An 11,187-nucleotide genomic window follows, 5' to 3' on the forward strand; every position below is an offset into this window, starting at 1 on the left:
GCCTGAAAAACAAAAGAACGAATGTTTTTTTTCAGCCACTTAAAAAAAAAACAAATTGACCTGTTTAACTATTATCATCACATTTTGGTCCATTATGAACTCGGAATGACTTTCTAACGAGGTTAGATGTGCTGGAGCAGATTAAAGATGCAGATGAGATGTTTGCACGGACAATAGGCTATATGTTGTGGGTTGTTTTTGAACCCAAATAAGGACTAAATGTATGCTGTGTGTAGTTTTTCTGTAATTGGTAACATATTGGAAACTGTAAGGGTCTGTATGTGTTCATATGTTGCATTTATTTGTTTATTATGTAATAGCAGACGTTAGGGTAGCCTGTTTCGCCCTGTCATTGATCTGCAGTTATAATCAAATTATGTTAGTAATGAACTTTCATACACAAGTATTTACCCTTGCAACCCTTTAGGCAGTGGAAATCATACTGTACCCCTCAGTGGAAACGGGTCTATAACATAACAAAAGAGTAGTAAATTTTCTCAGAGTGTATTGAGTTTTTATTTCAAAGCATTTTCCCAAAATATGTGTCAAAATAAGATTTGTCACCAAAACTTATTCTGCAAGCTGAAACACAGAAAAAAGTTGTGACCAAATTAAGCCTCAAAATCACCCCAGAGTGGATTAAAACACCCCCAACAGCACATAAGGGTTAACCCTTTGGCACCTGATTAAACTGAAGCAGCTGCCACATGTACACTTTCGATACTTTACAGTTAATAAGCAGCTCTACTTAACATTTTCCCAGAGATTTAAAAATACAAACGGATTCTGAAGGTGAAATTTTGGTCATAATATTGGAACATGTTAAAAAAAAAATAAAAGGTATCAGTTAATTTATTATTGCGTTCAACATTACAAAGTGCACACCAGAGCCTGAATTCAGAATCCCTATAGGCCAAATTCACCAATCTCAGTCCTGGAGGGCCGGTGTCCCTGCAGGGTTTAGCTCCAACTTGCCTCAACACACCTGCCTGGATGTTTCAAGTATACCCAGCAAGACCTTGATTAGCTTGTGGGTTTGATTAGGGTTAGAGCTAAAATCTGCAGGACACCGGACCTCCAGGAACAAGTTTGGTGACCACTGCTAGGCTATTTAAGAGCAAATCTTAAAGCCCTGAAAACAACGGCACAAGCAAAAGAGTTCTCTGTTTTGTTTTGTTTTTTCATTGGCAAAACATCTGTTAACCTATTAAAGTCTTTCATCCTGAAATTTCACGACACAAATTTGGATAGACAACTGACATCTTTAAACGTGTCTTTGTATTTTCACACAATATAAGAGTAATCCAGCACACGATTAGACAAGAATATTCAGATTTTCTCTTAGTAAATCCAATAACTGAAACTAGACTGTATATAATAACACAAAACAAGTAAGAATACATTGCATTTATAATTTAGCAAATTATCAGCCAATTCTTTTTTTTTTTATCCCACCACAAATAATACACAACTAAGATTGAGTTGTCAATCAGTCTGTTGATCCCATGAGTAATGGATTAGCATTCTAGACTGTGACTTGGTGGAACCACATTTTTACATCAGATCAATGAAACGATGCATCTCAACTTGGCATTACAAAAAAGTAGCGCAATAAGAAAAAGTGACCATGATAAAGTGAAAGTGGTTGACTAAAGAACCATGACAGTGTTGGCTGTGAGTAGGCTATCGATTTGGAAAAGGAGGTTTACTTCTCTCTGTAGTAGAGGAGATACATCTTAAGAGGCTCTGGCAAAGGCAGACCGAGGATCCTCTCCCTTAGGAGGTTTACTGGGGTGTCCATCACCAAAACGCTGCCCTCTTTCCTCCTCTCGTTTTCTTCTTTCTCCTCTAGTTCACAGACCCTTCGGAGGTCTTCATCTTCATCCTCATTGTCTGTGGAGGACTGGTTGTTGTTGTTGTCCATTGGTCCTGGAATCAAGCGGCTCATGAACAGATAACTGTTGGTCAGGAGAGGGGTGTCGCGGTGCTCGCGTTTCTGAGAGCGATGACTTCTTCGCTTTAGACCAGTTCTCCGAGGTTGTGGCAAGGATCCGGATCCGTATTTCTTTAGAATGTGACGGATGTTGATGCGGGACAAATCTTGAAGACTCCGCACCTCGAACATGGCAGCTGAACAAAAAATATATACAGTTAATGTCACAATTATAAGCCGTCCTATGAATTTAGTAATTTCTAGTTTTAAGTAATTTCTCAGTTTTTTATAGAATAATTTTTTTCTTTAGGAGAAAGTCTTATTTCGTCTACATTAAAAGCAGTTTTTTTACTTTTTAAAACCATTTTGAAGTCAAAATTATTAGCCCTTTCAAGAAAATAGTTTTTTTTCAATAATCTACAGAACAAACCACCGTTATACAATGACTTGCCAAATTATCCTAACCTGCCTAGTTAACCTAATTAACCTAGTTACGCCTTTAAATTGCACTGAATAATAGTATCTTGAAAAATATCTTGTAAAATATTTACTGTCATCATGGCAAAGATAAATGGAAACAGTTACTAGAAATGAGTTATTAAAACTATTAAAATTATTATGTTCCATTACAATTGGGGAAAAATTTACAAGGGGGCTAATAATTATGACTAACTGCATATATATATATATTTATATATATATATATATATATATATATATATATATATATATATATATATATATATATATATATATATATATATATGTATGTATTTTATTTTTTTTTGTATTTTAATTGACAATCTTGTTTGGAGGGAGAATACATTTATTGGATTAAAAATACAGTACAATTGTAATAGGATATATCATTAATATCATTTTAGTTTAAAAATATCTAAAAATATGTCTAATTTAAATCTTAATGTATTTAAAATTGTAATTTTATTATGGCAGAGCCATTTTGTGGAAACAAAGTTATCAATAGAGACACATATCAACAGCATTTTATTTTGCTACTAAAAGTTTTCGGTTTTGATAAATTTATTACACTTAATACTTCCTTTTAATTCATTTTGCACTTTTTGTATTATGTCAATAAAACTGTCAAACAAAAGTGGCATTGCTAATTTTATGCCAAGCACGAATGGCATTTATACATTTATATATAACTCTCCTCAACAAACCCTGAACACACTGCCTATATTATAAATATTGACTGTAACAAAAACAAATGATTAAAATAAAACATTGCTTATTTTTAATTTCATGTATGCCCACATTTACTAAATATTAGTGTGCATAGTTTTAAAAATGGATACTAACAAATAAAGTAATATAAAAAATGACAAATAAATAGATAAAAATACAATCAGGCCATTTTAGAGCAATAACAAATGATTCAAATACGACATTGTATTGAATATTTCATGTATTGTATGCCCACATTCACTAAATATTAGGGTGCATAGTCTTAAAAATGGAAAATAAAAAATAAATGAATTTAAAAAAATGACAAATAAATAGATAAAAGTACAATCAGGCCATTTTAGAACCGTCTTTAAGTGGAGATTAAACAAAAATTGCAAATAAATAACAAGGATCCTGTGTTAATTAAACAGAGCTCTTTTTTGTATTCCCAAAGGGGAGACCAAATTGACCATTTGTCATATGTGAGTTTTTCTAATGGTAGCCATGTAGCAATTTGTGATATCCACATTTTGAAAGATGGAGCCTGTGATGCCAAAAGTTGAAAAATACTTGTTTTTTTAATCTAAATATACAAAGACAGTAAATAACTAATGCATTTTTTAAACAGATTGTTCGCATTAAGATTCAATAAATACAAAGCCGGAGTCATATCAAAATTTATCTTTACAATATTTTCCAGGGATATTGTTTATTTAATTGATTTATTAAAAAAAAAAATGATAGTAAGATACAAAAAAAATCCAACTAAATTGAATATTGAATATTCATGATTTATGTTTTACTCACGTAGAGAGACTGCTCTGGGTTTGCCATTTTCCCTGTGTTTTGGGAGCACAAGTGGTGCGAAGGATACAGCGATTATCTTTCTCGTTTCCCATGTGTTATATCCTGTCCGAGTAATTTTAGTAAGCTTGAACAAAAAAGAAATGCACAGACATAAGCAAATCCTGCATTACCTATAACTGGATGCACTGTATCATTCTTTTTTCGTGTGTGTTTATCTTCTTTACCTTTTCTTCCAGTGGCAGTACTAGGATTCCTCCAATCTTAAGCAGCTTCTTCATGTAGTCTTCGTGTTCCCTCTGGACTCCTGCGCCACAGTAAACCCTGTCATACTGTCTGCTTTCTGGCGCAATCTCCAGACAGTTTCCCACCACGAAGGAGGGCTCGCAGAAATCAAACCTAGGCCAGAAAGGTACGTAGTGTCACATTTCATTTTTCAGTGCTGCATTTAATTAGAAAATTGAAGCACAACAGTTAAATGTTATAACACCTGTCAAAACTATCATTGGTCTTGATGAAGAAGTCCAGCTTCTGATACGCATACTCTATAACATCTTCATGCAATTCAACACCATGATTCACACCAAATGGCCCTGAAAAATATGAGTGATCGCATGACATAAATTACTTACTTGTGAGCAGTTTGTCAGTAACTTACTTTAAATCAATGACAGCAATACTGTTTTTACATTTATTGGACCATTTATCTTGCAATATATGCATTTACAGTATTACATAACTTTACTGTAAAATATACAGTTATTTTCACAATGCAACTTTAAAATACAGAAACAACTGCATAACTGTCCTACAGTAAAATTCAGTTTATATAACCTTTATAATACACAGTTCAGAAAGTATTTGGTCCCTCTCAAAACTGAGTAAAAGTTACTCAACAGCAGATTTAGTGTTAATGAGTGAATGAAGGGATTAATTAAGTGATAATTGAGCACTGATGACCATCACCTGCTATTAATGAGCAGATATACAGAATAGAAACACAAAACTTCAACTGACTTCAAACAGCAGCTTCACTTATTACAGATGTCCACAAAAGTCCATATGAGATTTATTGAGAACTGTTTTAGTTATTTAAATTTTACAACAAAAAAAGTCAAAAAGTATATATACATATGTATGTATGTATATATATATATATATATATATATATATATATATATATATATATATATATATATATATATATATATATATATATGTATGTATATATATATATATATATATATATATATACATACATAATATATATAATTTTTTTTTTTTTTTTTTTTTTTTTTTCCCTCGATGTCACCATCGTGGAAAAAAGTGGTTGAGTTACTTGGGCAGTTTGACTCGATTTCTAATGTTTGTTTACTTGCTATGATAGGTATAGAGTTGATATGATCAGATTAACTGGTCCTGTATTACTGTTGATAAGTTGAACTTCGCATTATGTTTAATTTTGCTAATTATGTTTAAAATATGGTTTATCATATAAGAGAGAAATTTCAGTGTTTTTCAAGAGAATGGACCTCAGCTGTGGTTTTATAAACCTTTTAACTGAGCACACTGAGCATCTGAATCACTTTAGAGACACAGACATCAGTAATCAGCATGTGCATCCCAACAGAGTGTTTTTTTTTTTTGCTAAGAGAATCATACAACATTCATCCTATAGTTCCCAGCTTGCACTGCAGAAAAATCACTCACTATAGTTGAGAAGCATAATGTTCTCCTCAATGGTGACATCTTAAAACACAAAAAGTGTTGTATTTATTGCTCTAGCAATTAGTTAGTTGTTAATAATATCACTATATGGAATTCTGTAGAGTCTGGCAGAAAAAAGGCAAATAAGTTGGTAATCTGTAAAGCTGCTGTTTGTGGAGTTGCTTAATGATCCTCTGCTGAGATTTTGAGAGATTATTTCAGTGTATTTCATCTATGGCTGTGACAGAAGTCAGTTGTAGTTTTTTGTTTCTCTTCTCTGTTTCTGCATATTAACAGGATGTGATGGTCATCAGTGCTCAATTATCATTTAATATATCCCTTCATTGATTTATTAACTGTAACTCTGCTGCTGAGTAACTTCTGCTCATTTTAGAGAGGGACCAAATACTTTCTGAACTGTGTACATTTTCTTCGGAGGATTTTGCTGTGTACATCATTGAAGCCAGAATTATTAGCCCCCCTGTACATTTTCCCCAATTCCTGTTTAACGAAGAGAAGATTTTTTTTCAACACATTTCTAAACATAATAGTTTTCATCTCTAATAACTGATTTATTTTATCTTTGCCATGATGACTGTAAATAATATTTGACTAGACATTTATCAAGACACTTCTATACAGCTTAAAGTAACTTTAAAAGGCTTAGCTAGGTTAATTAGGCAAGTCATTGTGTAACAGTGGTTTGTTCTGTAGATATTCAAAAAAATATATTTATAGATTGCTTAAGGGGGCTAACAATGTTGACATAAAATGGTTTTAAAATTAAAAACAGCATTTATTCTAGCCGAATTAAAACAATTAAGTCCTTCTCCTGAAGAAAAAATATCAGACATACTGTAAATATTTGCTTTCTCTGTTAAACATAATTTAGGAAATATTTGAAAAAGAAAAAAGTTCATAGGAGGGCTAATAATTTTGAAATTAACTGTAAATGAACTAATAGACCCTGATAGACTGTCATTTTAAAGTATTATTTATAAGGATTCACATTCTCTGATGACTCACCCAGTATAAGTCCCACCATGGTGCTGAGGTAGCCTGTGCCGCTGCCCAGGTTGAGAAAGGACAGGCCCGGCTGCAGATCCAGAGCCTCCATCACCTCAGAGTAGATGCAGGGCGCAGAGAGGTGGATGTTGCCGTGTCTCCAGGCCAGATCCTTGTAGGCGCTGTCACGAAACTCTTCCAGATAGTAGTCCGCACGATCGATGGCCCTGAAGGCATGCTCTACCAGATTTGAGCGGATGTACTGGGCCTCTTTCAGGTTGTCTATCAACTCATCATTATCCTCTCCAGCACTGACTGCGCCCCCCATTTTAGCTTTTTGTTTGGGGGAAGAAAAAAATAAAAGAGTACAAGTAAGGAAGTGTTCATATGACTAAAGAAACTCTCCTGTTAGTCTGGCCAATCCAAGAAAAGATGAATCAATCAATAATCACTTTGCTGCAAGTTCTAGTGTTACTCTGTGTTGTCAAGAAAAATTTAATTGTAAAACATTGATACAGAAGAGTAAACAACAATATTCCTCAATATAACTTGGGGTTAATTTAATATCCCTCAATATTACCTTTGACAGCACTAATATGATGGAAAGACCCTGTACAAATCTTGGGTTCCACACAATTGTTGCATGTTGTCCAAAAGTCCAAAGACATGCACTATAGGTGAATTGAATAAGCTAAATTGGCTGTAGTGTATAAGTGTGAATGCAAGAGTGTATGGGTGTTTTGCAGTGTTGGGTTGCGGCCTGAAGGGCATCCGCTAAGTAAAACATATGGTGGATAAGTTGGCAGTCATTCCGCTGTGGCGACCCCAGATTAATAAAGACTGAGCCAAAAACAAAATGAATGTTTTCAAGTGTTTATGGGAGTTTATGTAAGATGCATTTTATTCATGGAGGCTGCATTTATTAATCATTAATCTGGTGTCATAATATCCTCCAAAAATCCTTCTTATGTGCTCTTTTGATGCTAAAGACTCTTTTAGTGTTTTTGTTATTTTTATTATCAATCTTGAAATGTTGAAAAAAGACGGTATATTGAAGAGTGATGGAAATGGGGTGCGTGCACAGCTAGTGTTTTTAATCCAATGATAAACTTCTGGTGAAAGCTTATTGTGACTATTTTTAATTTCGTAAGGTTCCTTTTACAGCACTGATGTTGTAATGTAATTAGAACACATTCAGTTAAACAGACTTAAGCATTCATTAAGTTGTTTAAGCGTAAACCGAGATGAAAGACTGTGTAAACCAGGGGTCACCAACCCTGTTCCTGGAGAGCTACCTTCCTGCACATTTCAGTTGCAACCCTGACCAAACACACCTGTTTGTAATTATCAAGTGCTGCTTTAGGTACTATTAATTGCTTCAGGTGTGTTTGATCAGGGTTGGGACTGAATTCTGCAGGAAGGTAGCTCTCCAGGAACAGGGTTGGTGACCCCTGGTGTAAATCCTAGCGCCGTAAGGATCGACAGGCAAGTGCAGAAAGTCCATTGAAAATACTGGGGTAAAACAAACTATCATATATTAAAGACATGGCGGAGAAAATGTAATTCAATGCAGGGCTTCTTTTACAGTCTGAGACTAACTTTGTATAGTATATCTAACAGGCAGTAAAGAGCTTATTTTTAAAGAAATCAGACCATAAACGTGGCAATTTTATTATGTAAAGATAGTTCACCAGAAGCGCTGAGGCTGGTTGGCTGAAATTAAAAGTCTGTGTGCATATAGCTCATTGGCAGCCATTGATTTTCATAGTATTTTTTGCCTGCCTAGCTGGCATACTGCAAAGTGCAGTAACCACACAAACACTAAAACTGAGCAAAAAGTCCAGTCAAACTTGCAGTGGGTAAATTAGTGGATTTGTTTCTCAAAAATGGGACAACATTAAAGCAAGAGATTTTGTCACAGACAGAACTGATATCCTTTTTTGACCAAACATGAGTGTGGCTGCAATGTGCCTTTGGATGACAGTAAGGACAACAGTGCTGGTTACTGGTATCAAACATTCTTCAAGTGTATATTCTATTATGTTCAACAAAGCACTACAGAAAGTCCTACATATTGAAACCACTGGGAGTGGGGGGGTAGTTTGGTAATACATGCTTCAGTGAATCAAATTTATGAATGTATATAAATTACATCTAATATATTAATAAATTGTATATATTTTCAGTGTATGGAGGGACATTTAGTGACTACTTTAGAGGTTACTAAAGTTCAAGCTATACAAATTATGTGTCCAATTTTTTCCTTTTTAGGGTACGACTGTTGAATAATATTTTTCCTTCAATTGATTGATGCGAGGCGACGCAGTGGCGTAGTAGTTAGTACATGTCGCCTCACAGCAAGAAGATCGCTGGTTTGAGCCTGGGCTGGGTCAGTTGGCATTTCTGTGTGGAGTTTGCATGCTCTCCCAGTGTTTGCAAAGGTTTCCTCCATGTGCTCCGGTTTCCCCCACAGTCCAAAGACATACGGTACAAGTGAATTGGGTAGGCTAAATTGTCCGTAGTGTATGAGTGTGTGTGATGTTTCCTAGAGATGGGTTGCGGTTGGAGGGGCATCTGCTGCGTAAAAACATGCTGGATAAGTTGGCGGTTCATTCCCCTGTGACGACCCCAGATTAATAAAGGGATTACGCCGAAAAGAAAATTAATGAATAAATGCATAATAATTAAGAAAGCTAATATTAAAGAAAGCTATTTCTTACTATTAAAGGGCTGACCCCCAAGATACATCTTGTTTTGATGTCCTTCAGGGGGAATCAAGCGTTAAAGTGTCCAAACACTGAGTACATATTTTCATATGGGCCTAAAACCTAATTTTCTCCAGTTGACGGATGGTGGCGCTGGGCTTCGCTGCAGAAAGTTGAAGCTTCCCCAGAGACGCTGTGTAGAAACTGCAGATGTGAAGGATGGTCCACCAATCACCGCGCGCTCAAATGCAGCTGCGCCATTCGTCAACAATCGCATATATTGTGCAGTATTTTTGATAAACATCCGGGTAGTTTCTCAAATTCACTTAATCATAAAACAACACACATCAAACCCTTCATATTTAATCACGCGTTCATTCTACACGCGACACCACAGCTCTAACAAAGACTTGATCGTTCTAATATAACGACAAAATGACACTACACGTAGCGAACACCAGTCATACAATAGGCTTACCTGCGAAAAGTAGTCAGAAATGAAGACAAAGACGGAAGAAATGTGGGGATGGATGTGTTTTGGGGAGAAACCCGTCACGGGAAACACCCCGACGACTTCACACTCGACCGAGCCGAATTGTCTGGCACCCCCAAAACAACACCCTGGTTACGGTCTGTGAACGCTGTCCATTCGGTTAACTATCTCCCGTTGTTTCTCTGTCTCGGTTTCTCCTCATAAACGTTCACGCAGAGCAGCGCTGGATGTAAACATTGGCCAGCTGACTCCGTGACGTCACGCACACAAACAGAGGAAATATGTGGGCCATGGAGCACATGGTCCTGCTGCACTACATTATCTAGTGATATATTCTCAAACAAACAAACGAAAATCTCTGGTCTTGATAAGGATTGGAGAAACCAAAACCAGGAAGAGTCGACAGCCTTTTACACAGGTGAATAACTATCAGTAAAGCACTTTATTTTCTGTTTAATATTAGTTTATAAACTCATGCATTTCACCCTTATTTTGGAGAAGAAAGCAGGCTAGGTGTTGATAAGTCCTTCACCTTAAGGGTTAAGTTGTCACAAAGCAAACACTGCTATAAAGTATTATTAGATATTATTAACATTTTAATATATTATAAAATACCATTAGACATTTTACAATTACACACACACACACATACATGCATACAGTGCTCAGCATCTATAATTGCATATATCTTTTAAATTCATATTTTTAATAGCAAGCTATACAATATTATATTTTTGTATATATATATATATATATATATATATATATATATATATATATATATATATATATATATATATATATATATATATATTAATATTAGATTAATCAGTAATGAAGCCAAATCTGGAGCTTATCTAACAAAATAACTTATGATAATGGTCCAAAAACTAGTACACCCAAATATATATGTTATAGAAAAATATTAAATAAAAATTTGAAAAAAGGGAAAAAAATAAAAACAAGAAGAAAAAAAGAATTTTTGTTGAAATTTATTTTTTTGCAATATTTTGCTTGAATTTTAATTGTATAATATTTTTAATTTCTAAATATGTTTGGTGACTAAAATATTATTTTAATAAATATATCTGTTTGATAAATCTGTTTTGTTTAAATGCACCAGAATACATTGCCTATATTCCCTGAGAAATGGAAAAAATATTAATTTACAAAATGGGGTGTACTCAATTATGCTGAGCAATTTATATACATACATACATGCATACATATTTATTTATTTACTTATTTATTTATTATTATACATTTTTACAAGGTGAAAACTGTTTTGAATAAGAAGTTTTCATCTGCTGTGGTTGAGAATGTGGGTTATTTCACGAAATATTAATTCATTA

General features: G+C 34.4%; 1 protein-coding gene across 2 annotated transcripts; it reads right to left on the reverse strand.

Moving 5' to 3' along the window:
* Positions 1–492: 492 nt before the first annotated feature.
* pcmtd2a (protein-L-isoaspartate (D-aspartate) O-methyltransferase domain containing 2a) lies at positions 493–10,096 on the reverse strand. Of its 2 annotated transcripts, XR_015522838.1 has the most exons (7): positions 9,821–10,089; positions 6,659–6,970; positions 4,416–4,518; positions 4,153–4,324; positions 3,929–4,052; positions 1,101–2,130; positions 493–951 (listed from the first exon to the last, which is right to left on the reverse strand). XR_015522838.1 is itself a non-coding variant. In NM_001039921.2 (6 exon segments), coding segments are annotated over 5 exon segments (1,131 nt in total). In that variant the 5' UTR covers positions 6,966–6,970; positions 9,821–10,096; the 3' UTR covers positions 1,680–1,705.
* Positions 10,097–11,187: the final 1,091 nt, after the last annotated feature.

The sequence above is a fragment of the Danio rerio genome, chromosome 23 (genome assembly GCF_052040795.2).
Source record: "Danio rerio strain M-AB ecotype USA chromosome 23, GRCz13ab, whole genome shotgun sequence".
Taxonomy (NCBI): domain Eukaryota; kingdom Metazoa; phylum Chordata; class Actinopteri; order Cypriniformes; family Danionidae; genus Danio; species Danio rerio.